The 14,813-nt window shown below is 47.8% G+C and overlaps 1 protein-coding gene across 1 annotated transcript in view; it reads left to right on the forward strand.

Moving 5' to 3' along the window:
• The first annotated feature begins 3,729 nt into the window (after positions 1–3,729).
• si:ch73-211e3.1 (mastermind-like protein 2) overlaps positions 3,730–14,813 on the forward strand; it is a 64,241-nt gene continuing 53,157 nt past the window's right edge. The window contains exon 1 of the mRNA XM_028973303.1: positions 3,730–4,041. Coding sequence (XP_028829136.1) covers positions 3,994–4,041 — 48 coding nt within the window. The 5' untranslated portion in view covers positions 3,730–3,993. The remainder of the gene's footprint in view (positions 4,042–14,813) is intronic.

Here is a 14,813-nt window from a genome sequence, read left to right on the forward strand (position 1 = left end):
ATTAGTATTAATCAAGCAGTTTCAAGTGGTTATGTTGTTCTGGAAATAAATGAGACAATTACAGAAAACGAATCATTATGCGATCAAACATTTCCAGAAGTTCTTCTAGACAGTATGCAGTTCTGATTTCTACACACCCACCCCACCCCAAACGAAAAAACTGACAGCAGGGATGGAACCCTCATTGGCATGCAGAGCCCTCAGGGTGACTGGGTGCAGGTTCAAATCCATTTCTCTCCACATTCAAGCAATTATTCCCCGTGAAGGGAGTAAAGAGAGATGAGCGATTTCTCTTTTTGCACCCTTTTACTCCATCACCGTCCCTGTATTTGGAGGGGTGGCGCTCTTGCCCTGGACAGCCTCTCGGTTGCGATGCCGCTGTCGGAAGTGCTGGGGACGGCTGGAAGGAGAAGAAACAGGCGGCGTAGTTTAACGCTGAGCCCAGTTCGGTTTAATTTACGGCCTGGACGACACGGCGGCCAAAGTGTATTCTGGGAAAAATAAAACAGGGGAGAATAAAACAAAGAGCAAAGGACCTGAGAGTCCCTGAGAGAGAGAGAGAGAGAGAGAGAGAGGGGGGGAGAAGATTTCTGAAGCATCGCAGCACTCTGGTAATCTGATGCCTTATGGAGGAGTAGCAGGGAGTGACTGAATGCTTGAGATTGCTATCAGTATGGGATCACTTTTGGTGTGTGTGTGTGTGTGTGTGTGTGTGTGTGTTTCAAAAGCCATCAGCATCCAGATCATTGCCTGCGCAGGGCTCTATAGCAACACAGTTAGAGGAGATCAAACAGCGACACGGCGACGAGGGACTGATACCCAACGCATCCGACTCAGAGGCGACGTCCTCTGTCTTCAGCCCTAACGCGCAGGGTGGGTGGCTTGGTTTCAAATCGAATAACAGTTCATTTTGGGGGAAAAAAATCGGCCGTGATAAAAAAGTGAGTCAGGGATGGAAGGAGATGGGAAGAGAGGTGGAGGAAGGAGGCGCTTGTGTGGTTCCCTGTGCTGTTGTGTTTGTGCGTGAGGCAGAATGAGAGGCAGCGAGGAGCGAAAGAGGCATAAAGAATTCATTTGTGCTTTTGTGCGGTCAGAGGGGAGGACAAGCATGCCTGTGTGTGTGTGTGTGTGTGTGTGTGTGTGTGTGTGTGTGAAGAGTGAGAACACTCCGGTTGTAACCTAAACTCTTATGACTCCAGGTGCAGAAAGGGGATCAGGACGGCTGTGACTGGCGTGTCCCCCCCCCCGCCCGCTCGCCCTCGCTCTCCTGCCAGCCTGCATCAGAATGTTTCTGCCGGGTCCCGCTCACCCCCCCCCCCCCCCCACCCCCGTCTGTGTGCTTGCCAGCAGGGGAGGATGAGGGTTAGATTGAATGTGTGTGTATGTGTGTGTGTGTGTGTGTGTTTCGACACCTCAGCTCCTAAGCAACTAATAAAAAAGCCATCCCCTGGAACCGCACTCGGTATTAAAGAAACATCCCCGCGCTACACCTGGACAGCCATAACACACACACACACACACACACACACACTCTCCCATTGAAATGGAGGCCGGCAGGATTTGCTTTTTGCCTGGTGTAAGGTTTTGAGGGCTCTGACACTTTTGGCCCGGACTTCAAAACTGAAGGAGGTGGCGAGGCGGCGGGCGAACACTATATGCCCTCACAACGCCGCCGCCGCACGTTCGCTGCACCCGATCCTTTCTTTCTTTCTTTCTTTCTTCCCTCGTTTTTTTTTTTTTTTTTTTCTCTAAAACAAGCTGCTTTGTGGTGTCAGTGAGGCCTTTGAACCCATTAAATCATTCCAGAAACATCGACCTGACGTCGCAGGCCAAACAAGGCAACACGATTCGCGCTTCGCGCCGTTTTTGTTGCAGTCGACGGGAGAACAACTCCATGACTCCCATGACTCAAGGATGTAAGCGGTCTAGCCCGGAACGCTTATCGCCCCCCCCCAAGTGCATTCAACTTTGTAGTGCCACATTTTTTGACAGGCACATCATTTAGCGTCCCTGCGACTGCCACGTGAGGCCTTCGCTCAGACTGATCGCTTGTCCTTGACAGTAATTGGATGGTATGCCGTAGGATAATTGTCACCGAAAGCCCAGTTACAAATATTTAACCCCGAGTGCCGCACAGCAGCCAGAAAACACCAAACCATATAGCGTTTGCATTCATCGTAGTGTGGTTCGGCGTTGGTGTTGTTAATTAAACTGATGAACTATCTTGCGGCATGTAATTCACGTTAGAAAATGAAAGTGTTTTCTTTTTTTGTCATTGTCATACGGTGCACACAACTAAATGCGTCCACTGCATTTCACCCATCACCCTATGGGACGGTGCCCTCGGGGACCATCACTGGCACATTGACGGCTCGGGATTTGAACCCGCAACCTTTTTGTTAAGATTCTGCTTCCTTACCCGCAAGGCCATACATGTATCTGCATGTATGTAATGTATTTTTGTAACATTCGATTTAGAATATTCCATAATATTAGACACATAATGCTTGTTTCATGTAGCTACCATATGCATAAGTGTGTTAATATATAATATTTAATACAGTACAGGCTAATAGTTCGGACAAACCTTCTCATTCATCTTTATTTTCATGACCATTTACGTTGGTAGATTCTCACTGAAGCCATAAAAACTATGAATGAACACATGTGGAGTTATGTACTTAACAAAAAAAGGTGAAATAACTGGAAACATGTTTTATATTCTAGTTTCTTTGCTCTGATTACTGCTTTGCACACTCTTGGCATTCTCTCGATGAGCTTCAAGAGGTCGTCACCTGAAATGGTTCTCCAACAGTCTTGAAGGAGTTCCCAGAGGTGTTTAGCACTTGTTGGCCCCTTTGCCTTCACTCTGTGGTCCAGCTCAACCCCAAACCATCTTGATTGGGTTCAGGTACGGTGACTGTGTAGGTCAGGTCTCCACTTTTTGTTAAGTACAGAACTCCACATGTGTTCATTCATAGTTTTGATGCCTTCAGTGAGAAACACATTGAATGAGAAGGTGTGTCCAATCTTTTGGCCTGTACTCTATGTGTGTGTGCGTGTGTGTGCGTGTGTTAAGAGCAGGTTTGCTAGACTCCCAGCAGGAAAACTTGCTTTTGGTTGCTGATGTTAAATGCAGGTTATAAAAAGTTATGGCAGGAATGAATGCATCACACAGTAAAGTGGGCATCACCTCGTTAACCGAAATCTGTGCCCCACAATTCGACACACTACATGGCTTTGTGCCTCGCCAGGTCACCGCCAGGTCACCTTGTTGTCACGTTTAAAGTGTTCCACGTTCGCGAACGGGCGTGGGCAGAAACACGCGTGAAAACGAGCGTTTCCCGTGGTCACCGTGGACGCACGACGTCGTAGTAGATGCGTCAGGTCAGTGTGAGAGCTGACATTAGCGTGTTTGTGTGTGTGTGTGTGAGTTTTTCAATATTTGAAATGAACGAGACCTTTGTGCCCACGACCGCGTGAGTTCATATGCGTGAAAGTGACGCTGTTGCCCTCGGGCCGCGCATAAAAGATAACGCTAGAAAGAAAGAAAGAAAGAAAGAAAGAGAGGAAGGAGGTAAAAAAAAAAAAGAGAGCGGTGTCCCTTTAAGAGGCCGGAGCGGAACGGGCGCGTCCCCTCCTCCCGTGACATCGCGCCGGACGCCGGCCTATCGGCGCCGTTACTCCGCCTTCCGGCCGGGAAGGCGGCGGGGACCGGGCCGCAGAGCCGCGCCGCAGAGCCGCGGTGGAGATGAACTTGCCTGCCGCCGGACGGGGACTGTCACGCCAGACCCTTCTCTCCTTCCTCCGCCACATCTTAATTCCTCGCGTGGGGGTTTAACGCGAGAGAGAGAGAGAAATTATTACCATCGTTCTTATTATCGTTAGTATTGTTTTTTGTTTTTTTTTTAATTATTATTATTTTATTGTCATTGATTTTATTTCGACAAAAGTGGATTTAACAGAAGCGACGCTGGCCATCACTACTGCAAGATGCTCCTGGTGTCCCAGCGGCTAGACTCACCTCGCATGGAGCCGACAGTAAGTTCGTGACCCCCCCCCCCCCCACACACACACACCCCACCAGAACCCCCCCCACCCGGCGACCGGTCCATTCATCGTCCGCGGGTCTATTGTTGCGGGCCGGTGCTGGTATTTAAAGAGTGATGGGAGGATGGGAGGGGGACGGGACGGCGAAGTTGAAGGCGCACGGCGCTCCGCGTGTTATCTCACACTTCCACGCCGATCCGTGGAACGTCTGCGTGGTTTCTCCCACCCACCCCAATCGCGGTCCGCCTCGTTGGAATTAAAATCCGCGCATCGGCGCTCCGCGGGGCTGCCGGCCGAACAAAAGACGAGCCGAGGACGGGGGATTTATTAACGCGCGTCGGGCCGCTGCGGCTCCGTCTCCGCTTCTTTTCTTTTCTTTTCTCGTGATCGTAATTATTACTCTTATAATTCGGGGGCGACGCGAACCGGGCGGACGCGCCGTGGGGATTAAAGCGGGATACGACTGGGATACGTAACGGGATTAAGGAGGCGGCCGGCACGTCGCGTCCCGCCTCCCGGAAAGTTGTCAATCGGTTGCACCGCTGCGTGTTTCTCGCGATCGATAATCCCGACCAATAAACCGAATTAGCGGGAACGACGCCCCCCCCCCCCCCCCCCCTTTTTAATACGGCCCGCTTTGGGGTGATCTTGGGTGCTCCTTCCCCTCGAGTCCATCTTCATCTGGATTTCAGAATGAAGAGAGAACCCGTTCTGATAGGTTAAGTGTGGAACCCACTCTGTAATTGGGGAATTGGGGGGGGGGGGGGTTCTGGACCCGGTCCCGGCTGAGGAACGCGTGATCTGACCTAACGGACTGGAATGCGAGGCTGAACTCACCAAGGAATGTGTCCTGAGGTTCTGCAGCATTTTTTTAAAACATTCATTTCTTCAGACGTCGGGCCTGTTGGGGATACCTTGTGACGGAGTGTCTGGATAGTCATCCGATGAACTGTTCCTCCAGACCACAGGTTCATCCTGGTAGGCTTCCAACATGCCGCAATTGACACACTTGGCACACCAAGACAATCTGACGGCCGTCTCTGAAATTCTCTCGCAGGATGACGAGGGACCCTTTAGGAGCCATGGCCAAAGGTGTCAACTTGGCTGTTTTGCGATTGTCATCTTTTTGTAAAATGTATACCGCACACGTGACAGGGTCCAATTGACAAGCCGCATTGTAACGTTACGTTGGTGACCCTCGTGGTCCAACAATTTGAAGACTTTAGTGTATTAAGGTTCCTCTCAAATTCAGTAGGCAGCGCTTGGCAAAATCCATTATAGAGTGGGCCTGGGTTTAATGACTAATGAAACGTGGATGTGTTGCAAAATGACAGGGAAAATAGCTAATAACACACTTATTAACACGCCAAAGAGGTGATAACAGTGATGAATATGATGGCAGAGTTTAAGGTGTCCCACTTTCTTGAGGAACCATCCTCGCACGGCAGGATGGGCTTCCCGCACCAGATCTCGCTGGATATCTGGATTTGAACTGATCTGCGGCCAAATTAGTCAGAGAGCGCTTTGAAGTCCATGCTGAGGAACAGTCAGCCGCGGAATGCGCGATCGCCTCAGATCTTGCGTCGGGACTCGGCAGCGGCGTGGCAGTCGCGGCGTGGATGTGTGCGTGGACAGGGTTGGATTCCACCTCAAAGTCCCGTTGGCCGAAAAAACAGCGACAACGAGGGTGCCTTTCATCTCGGCCGACGCTCTTAAAAGATGAGATCACTGAATAAACGTGCGCGAGGAGCGGGACGGGAATCTCGAACCTCCTCCGTGGTTCAAAAGCGGAGCGCACGCGCTTCAAAGCGTCCTAATACAAACAGGCCCTCTGTCATTTTCGAGTAAAGAAGAAGAAAAAGAAAAAAAAAAAAAACGACTGCCCCCCCCGCCCCCTTCCCCAACACGCCGCTCTGAGATTCTTAAATTCTGAGTGTGTGTGGGGCACAAGGTGAACATCACCATCCGCGAGTCCTTCATTTCCCCGAAAGAAGAAGGGGAAAAAAGTGCTGATTTGGAGCAGAGAGCCATATGGCGGTTCCCTGAGAGAGGGCTGATAGCTGGGATGGGTGGGGTGGGGGGGCAGGAGTTGATGATGGGGGGTGGGAAAATTCAGAAAGAGAGAGAGAGAGAGAGAGAGAGAGCGAGAGGTTGGAGTGGCCTTGAATAACCTTACCGGGCCGACTGCTTCACTGGCCGATCTTTAAATGAAGGTCCCTGCTGTCTTCTGGTCACCCGCGGTCACCGGTGGTCCTTTGTGTTGCGACCTCTCAGCAGCCAGTCAGATCAACTGACAAGGGGGTTCAGGGAGGTCAGGGGAGAAAGAGACGTGTCAGATTGTGGCTGCTGAACTCCCAGCTAAACCCTCGTTCCAGCGGTATTTAGTCCAGTGGAACAAGGGAAGAGACGTTACAGGACCGCATCACATAAAGTGCAGTGTTGTTTTTTTTCGTCTGACCTTGGATCAGCATAAAAAAATCATAAAAATTCCGAGGATTAGTTAGCGTCATTGCAGCGCTTGGAAACGAACCGCATAGACGGCGGGCTCTACCCTCCCAAAAATGCAGGTAGGAAGGGGTGTAGAAGCAAGAGTCGGAGAGGAGAAAGAAGAAGAAGAAAGAAGAAGAAGAAGCAGCTCCCGCTGGCCGTGCGCACGTGCTCGTGTTTTCCTGCCATCAGTCAGGTTCAGTGACCCAACTCTGCGGACTGACGCAAAAGAGGGAGAAGGAGTGAGCGGCGAGTGAAGGTGGGGGAGAAAGGGGCAGGGACGGAGGCCCGGCAAGTGCGTCAGTGCCCTTATCAGACAGACCCCGGCGCGGGGATGACAGTGTTGCCTAGGGATCGGGAACAAACAGGAGAACATGCTGAAAATTAAGACCCGGGCTCACCTACTCGCTCGTCCCATGCGGCCATACATTATTGGTGTGGGATCTTGCTTCCAGAGGGTCCCGCCTGTTGTTTCCTGGGGCAGTTTTCTTTTCTTATGTACATTCCTCTTTATTTTTCTGGTCAGGTTCAGAGTTGGAGCAAGGAGGAATCAGAACGTCACCTTTAACATCACAAACAAGGATATTGAACCAAAGCAAATTTATTGCTTGTCTCCAGCCAGCTATGAAAAATTTAGTCGCCACAATGGCGACTCCCTCTCGAGGGAACCGCGCTAAACAAAACACACTGGGTCGAGGTATTTTATTTCCCATGATGCTGTGGAGTCGGCATCCATCCATCACCGGTCAGAAGGCGTCTCTGTGCGGGCAGCTCCCATGGCCAGGGGCCGTTCGACTCTGTGTGAAGCATCAGATATCTGGCTTCTCCCGTTCCATGCGCAATCCATCACTGCGTGGGAGAGCGCGCCAGGGTGGCCTCCGAGTCCTTCTCCGTGCAGCCCCGTCCAGGGCATCTGCTTCAGTGCATTGGGAAAGATTCCGTCAATTTCAGGGTAGATATCGCAGATACCTAACTATCGGGTTTTTACAGAGTTGCGCCAGGTCCCCTTTGCCCTGAGCGCAGTCAGACTAGCCTATACTCAAGATGGTTAATCTGCTAGTTTGACCATCATAAGGTGCATTTTACATGGTTTTGCTGGTTAGACAATCTGGTTGAAACCCTGATGAAACCCCTTAAACTCTGTTACTGCTCCAGTATGGTTGTTTAAATAACTTCCTGTAAAAATTGCGACCCACGAATGCTAACGTGCATCAAACAGGAATTCAAGACACATCAGAACACAAAGAGGGCTATTTTGAGGGTGCTATGTAGCACATGAATCTTCGCGAAGTGTCCAACCTGCTGCATAGACAGGCAGAATTCTTGTAACGAGGCAATTTAAGCGCTGTGACGTATTTGGAAGTAGGGTGCACGAGAACTCTCAGCGATCACCGTAGGCTTTGTCTCTTCTTGGTGTCAGAACCAATTACGTTGGGCGATACAGACCACCAGCAAGCATTCCTTTTCTTGATCCGTTTATTTATGTGAATCCTGAAGCCATACTAAATGCTATAGTAGAAAAGACTTCCCATGCAATATTATGCCTTTTAATCTGGGGCCATAATTGTGCTAGCGTAGCCTGAGCAACTTAAGACAGCTTAAGATAGGCCCATAGTCACGTAAAGCCAAACGTTTATCACAGATTATTATGATGCAATCATTTATAAGCACCCTCGGGTTCTGGAGTTTAACCTTATTGCATGATTATATGATGTTCAGAATGATCAAGAACGACATTTTGATCATCCACGAATACGTCTTAAAAAGCTTTTCCCTCCGTTTTGTGTTTCACAGGTAATTTAGCATCAGCGCTAATCTCCTTGCACTGTCTCTTGTGCCCATGAGCTCATTGGTTCATTAGTTTAAGTTGCGCGAAGCGGCGAGGACCGGGGTGTTTCGGGAGTGTCTGGTTGCGGAGGACCCTGGGCGGGTTGGGGTGGAGGACCGTAACGCTCTTCGGAGACACTGGAGCGGGATCGCCCGCACCGACTCAATTAGCCCGGTGGTGGGATAGAGTGAGGTCATGGTACAGTCAGGTCCCCTTGGTCAGGATGATGTGTCTTGGGTTATCCGGCCTCATGAATGGAAATCAAACCGGGATCGGCCGAAGCAAGTGAAGAAAAGTTGGGGGGGGGGGGGGGACAATAAGAATGGAAATCTTGTGCTAACGCTTGTTACGGCATGACATCATTATAACCACAGAAGGAGTTCGGTTTGCTTGGGTTTGATTGTCGGCTTTGCACTGTGGGACAGGGATGACTGCATTTGCATGAACTGGGTTTTCCCTGTTCGAGGATGTGTGTGTGTGTGTGTGTGTGTGTGTGTGTGTGTGTGTGTGTGTGTGTGTTTTCCAGCTCTCTGACTGAATCAATTGTTTGAGAAATGCTAAACAGGGGAGCGATTCTTCTTGACTGATTAGACGCCTGCTCCTCTCCTGTTTTTCTCTTTCCGTCTCATCTCCATCTCTGCATTCTCCGCAAGACTCATTTATTTTTATTTGTCTTTCTTTATCACTGCATCGACCACCCAGAGACTGGGTGCATCTGGTCTGCATGGCTAATTTTAACGGGTTGCGCACACACACACACAGACACACACACTGTACCAGGAACATCCAATTATCCTTCCATCGCGTCCCCCCTCCTCCGCCTGCCCATCTCTCCATCAGCTACATGTTGCGATTGTGGATCCTCTGGTCTGTTGTCAGCTCAAAAGCCCTGATCTTGGGTTAAAAGGAAGCTATTTCCCCTCGGTCTAGCTGCACCCCCTAGTACACACACCCTCCCTCTTTCATACCCACCTATCTCCTCTCATTGTCTGTAACGTCTTGAAGCAGACAGGCTGCTGGGAGTGAGTGTGTGTGTGTGTGTGCGTGTGTGTGTGTGTGTGTGTCTCCAGTTTGTGTAACCATACACTGGGAAGAGGAGCTGTGATGAAACTCAATGCAATGCTCAGACGTCCAGAGCAAGAGAGAGGGGCCAGCGAGGGAGTGAGATGTGTGTGTTTTGCAAAGAAAGAGAAAAGAAGGAGAGAGGTGGGAACAAATGTAAAATTTGGGGGGGATAGAGCATGAATAGCGAAGGGGTGGAGGGGGTGTGAAAGAGAATGAGAGGGAGAGAAAGAGGAAGTCAGCAAAAGTGCAGCAATCTACTGTCGTGTGTGTGTGTGTGTGTATATATATATATATATATATATATATACACACACACACACACACACACACACACACACACACACGACAGTAGATTGCTGCACTTTTGCTGATAGTGTTTAGTGTGTGTGTGTGTGTGTGTGCTAATGCCATGCTCACATTTTGGAAAACACTGCTTCCTTTTAGTGGGGCAGTGGTCCAGCACTGCTCCTGTGTAAGACGGACACAGCCATCGATCAGTTGGGAGTCACAGCGGCCACCCCACCATGACACTCAGAAAGACTCAACCAATGGCTTTCATTGCTTTGTGGGGACCAATGGCCCTGTGGGGACACATGCATTAGAAGTGGTTGCTAAACCCTTTCTCCAAGTCCCCTGTTTTGATGCTGTGCATAGACAACATGGTTTTTCTGGATTCAATGCTCTAAAGGCCTTGACAGATCTTTACCATTTTCATTTAAAGTGGCGTTAATAGCAGTCTTGGATTTACTGTGGTTTTTTTTTGGGTGAAATTAGTTTTTGTGATGCGATAACCAAAAAAACAATGAGACCAACATGTATCCAATGACCACACATGCAAACTGTACACAGCACTCTTGTGCACACACAGTTCTGCGCAGTCATGTTTACCGCTTTCTGTGTGAAGAAATTCATTTCTTCGAGTAACTCTTCATATATTTCTGGTTTCGATTGTCGGACTCCCGTGTGATCTGCGTCGGTCTGGGCTTGGTTCCACCTGTTATTAGGGACCATTACATCTGTTTTGAATAAAGACACAAATTGGCTTTAAAATTGATTAATGAAGCTATCACTAAGTGAGTGAGAAGCATCATTTCCTAAATAACACCTTATGTTAACAGTAACAGTTTTCACTCTGAAACACACTCACGCACACAGAACAGACGTGCTGTCCTCTGCTTTCATCTGTGGTCCAAAGTAGCATTACCCAGAATTCCTGGCGCAATATAATGTGCTGGTTCCCAGAAGCAGTTGTCGTAGTAACCTTGGCAGGTTCTTAGTGTTATCTGCGTTTCTTTTTCTCTTTCTTTTATTTTTCCTTTTGTCTGTATTCCTTTTAGATACAAATGGAATAGTGAGTAAATTATTAATATCCAGAAATGGTGGGGGATTGTTTTTATTTATTCATACACAGAGATGCGCATCTGCATCAGAGAAAAATAATCGCTCAGACTGATGAAATGGTTGTGCCTTTAATCAAAAAGTGATTGTGAATGTAATAATATTAGCTTTGTCTTATACAGCTTGTGTGTGTGCTCATGTGCATGATCAAATGATTCTTTTCGTGCATGCAGTAAGGTGTTCTCTTCCGGGTCATCTTACCCTCTTCCTTTGCTGTGGCCATTGCCATAGTGTGCGTGCGTGCGTGTGTGTGTGTGCTTGTGTGTGATTTTTACGCCTGTGCCTGTTTAGTTGTCAGTGAAATGGATGGACAGACCTGGATTGTTTCCACCGGACTTTATCCCATTGTGTTTCTGTCATACGCCGTTTAACTACCCCCCTCCCCCTCGCGCACTTTTCTTTTCATTTCCCTCCTTTCTTCCATTCCTTCCTTCCTTCCTCTCTTCCTTCCCTTTGTTGCCCCCGCCCCCGCCCCCCTTACATGTTAATTGATGTGGCCCCAGATTTCCCTCGCTTGTTTACAATAGTTCAGTTTTGCCCACCTGGTCTTTTGCTAGGCCTGGATTTGTGTGTGTGAGTGTAAATCTGTGTCAATAGAAGATATAGTATGTGGGGTGGTTCCCATGTGTATCTGTGTAGGAGTAGGTGGGGTCATTGTGACTCTGTTTTTTGTTTTTTTTTGGGGTGCAGTGAGAGTGTCACCATGGCAATGAGGAGCAGTCTGAACAGAATGCTGGTGTTGTGTTCCACACCCAGGCTGTGGCTCTGGGTAACTTGATAGGACTCTAATGTTTTACTGTGGCTCGCTTAGGTCTGGAGACACTCGTGTTACACAGATTGCACACATACACACCCCACCACCTCCTTCCAGAGTGTACGGGAGGCGTGACCTGCCCTTAACCGGGTCACCATGGAGGCGGAGATATGATAATTAATTTAATTGATGAATTGCAGTCGCGGCCCCAGCCCACTTTGGGCCTAATGGTGTTTTCATTTAGGCATAGGCTTGGGATCCTGTCAGTTGAATAACTTAGCGACAATTAGAACCGCATCCCGTTGCTGCAGTGCAGTGATCTTGCATGTTACGCTGAGCAAGAAGAAATTCTTCTGTGATAGGAATGTGAACTTGTCAATCAGTGCCACTAATTCGCTTTATGAACAGTAATGGAGACACACTTCACACTTATCTCCCGGCTGTTCCTTAGTAATCTCGGCCTCACACCCACAGGAAGATGATAGGAGGTTCTCCTCGGTTGTGTTAGGTCGAAAGGGGATTAGTGACATTTGTAGACTCCTTCTCCTCCTCCCCTTTGCTTCTCCCATTAGGGGTCGCCACGGATCAACCAGGTTGGTTGTCCACAAAATTAACCTGGATAACGTTTCAGCTACCCTTCCTGATGCAACCCTCACCATTTTCCTGGATTTGGAAGTCATGTGCATCCCAATTGGCTGTGTTAACATCTGTAGACTCTTTGGATTTATAAGCGCTTCAGTGTTCATGTTCTCTAAACTGTGACACTCTACCCACTCACTCACTTTGAATAATCACATTAATCAGACTAGGGTCATGAGCATGTCCCCAGTCACAGGGTGCAAACAGGGATTCACAAAGAGCGAATGGCAGCCCAACACTGGGCGCACACTCAGTCATACACTCACACCTATGGATGATTGGACGAAACCCACACATTTTCATTTACATTTACAGCATTTATCAGACGCCCTTATCCAGAGCGACTTACAATCAGTAGTTACAGGGACAGTCCCCCCTGGAGCAACTTAGCGTTAAGTGTCTTGCTCAGGGACACAATGGTAGTAAGTGGGATTCGAACCCGGGTCTTCTGGTTCATAGGCGAGTGTGTTACCCACTAGGCTACTAACACCCTAACACACACAATGCCATGACCAAGGATGAGTGCACAGTGCAACCAAATTGTGCCATTTTGGTGTTTTGTAGGTGGTGGTAAAAGTGAAGTGATTGTCATTGTGAAACACAGCACAGCACTCAGTGCACACTTTTAACCCATCACCCTCGGTGAGCAGTGCTGGGACGTTACTTTGCTTGGTGGCACCTCATTGGCACCATGGCAGTTCGGGATTCCAACTGGCAACCTTCTGATTATGGGTCTGTCTCCTTACCTGCTAGGCCACCACTGCCCCTGGTGAAGGGACTGCTAATGTATATGGATAATGTATAGCACTTAGTCCCTTGTGGATAATGCTCTAGTTGCCTAGGGAAACGATAAGGGAGCTTATTTGTAAGTCCACGACTTACAATGTTTTGATTGATTCAACTTTGTACCCACCCACCTTTCTTATGTGGATTCCATTGACAATATCATCATCACATGTGTGTGCCCCTTAACACCGTCAGCATAAAGAGATTTAATTTTGTATTGATTTGCTTGATTTGTACGTTCATTTGCCTTCAATTTGGTATTTATTAATTTGGAATTATCTGTGTTGTCCCCTGTTGTTTTTCCATGGTGATCATCTGAAAAAGATGATGGCGAGCTTGTCAGATTTTTGGAGAGATATTTGGCATGATTCGTGTTTATTATTCTTTTCTTCCATCTATTTTTAGAGAACATGAAAATAAACAGGATAGCAGGCTGTATTACTTGTTGTATAGTATGTGTGTGTGTGTGTGTGTGTGTGTGTGTGTGTTTGTCATTTTAAGAATCTGGCCTGCTAAAGAAAGTGCCTTGAAAAACAGGAGGTGTGAATCATTCACAGCAAGTAATTTATTTAATTCGCAACACTTATACACACACGTCTGTCTCTGCAATCTCATGACCTTCCTTTTCAAGACTCTGGCTATAATATTACAGCATTTGTTATTGCAGGCTGCATAGGCGCCTCCAAAAAAACATTGCAACTTAGCATGCCGGAGGACTGCCAGTGTGAGGAATAATCGTTTGGAATTAATGAAAATCGTTTAGGGAACCTCAATGATGTCAGGTTGCCAGCGGAGGAATTTTAACTTAACACGGAACCAACAGGTTCCCGGTGTCCAGGCTATTGGCTTTGCGAAGTGTATTAAAGAATATATTTCAGTCCTCATTTGGCTTTTTTTTTTGTCTAAAGTGTGTTCCAGTACATAAGAAAAGCATGATCCATTTGCATGGTGGCTTAAAGAATCCGAATAAGGGTTAACAGTCAGCTGATAAAAAAAAAAAAAAAACCTGTTATTTTGACAAAATTTTTGCCGCCAGCTAAAAATGGAAGCATATAGCTACTAGAGGCGTTGAAATTAATTGTATAATCAATGCATTGCGATGCAGACGTGGATGTGGACGATTGTGCATCGATGCAGTGCAGAACAGTGCTTAGTGATTTTCTGGCGGTGGCTTAAAAAGTAGTGCTGGTAATGACTATGGCTGCCTGATCTGAGTAACAGGTTTGGGTCGTGTAGCTCGCTTCCTCTGCATGGTGGCGAGTCGATCTGTTTCAGATCGACTCCGCCTACAGCATAGTCCTGTGTTGCATTTAAAGAGACCTTAAGACGTACCAGGCCTTAACTCTTGGATTTTAAACGTCATGTGACAATGTAGAAAATGTATGGGATGCATCGCGATCAATATCGTAATCGAATCGAATTGTGAGGCCAGTGAATGTTCACACCTCTAATAGCTGAATTTGTGACTGTACACTGAGAGATGGTCTATTGTCATTGGACTAAGGTGTGCATGGAATCACGCTGACTGTGAGCTCAGTGCATTGGGCGTCATGTTGGGTCTTTGTTTAAAGGGAGGATGAAGGAAATGGGTTTAATTTCTCCCACTGTTGACTCATTTTGTCAGTCACCCCAGAAACCTGGATTTTAGGGCTGGCTTTCATTTTTTTTTTTTTTTTTTTTGGCCCAGATTTGTGAGACTCCAGAGGAAACTCAGAAATGAATTGAAGCACTAAAGACCCCCATCAGAACCACAAGAAAGGGAGGAATGAACTTCAAAGCATTGGCGTTTTCATTCCTCTGTGCTAT

This window comes from Denticeps clupeoides, chromosome 1, assembly GCF_900700375.1.
Source record: "Denticeps clupeoides chromosome 1, fDenClu1.1, whole genome shotgun sequence".
Taxonomy (NCBI): domain Eukaryota; kingdom Metazoa; phylum Chordata; class Actinopteri; order Clupeiformes; family Denticipitidae; genus Denticeps; species Denticeps clupeoides.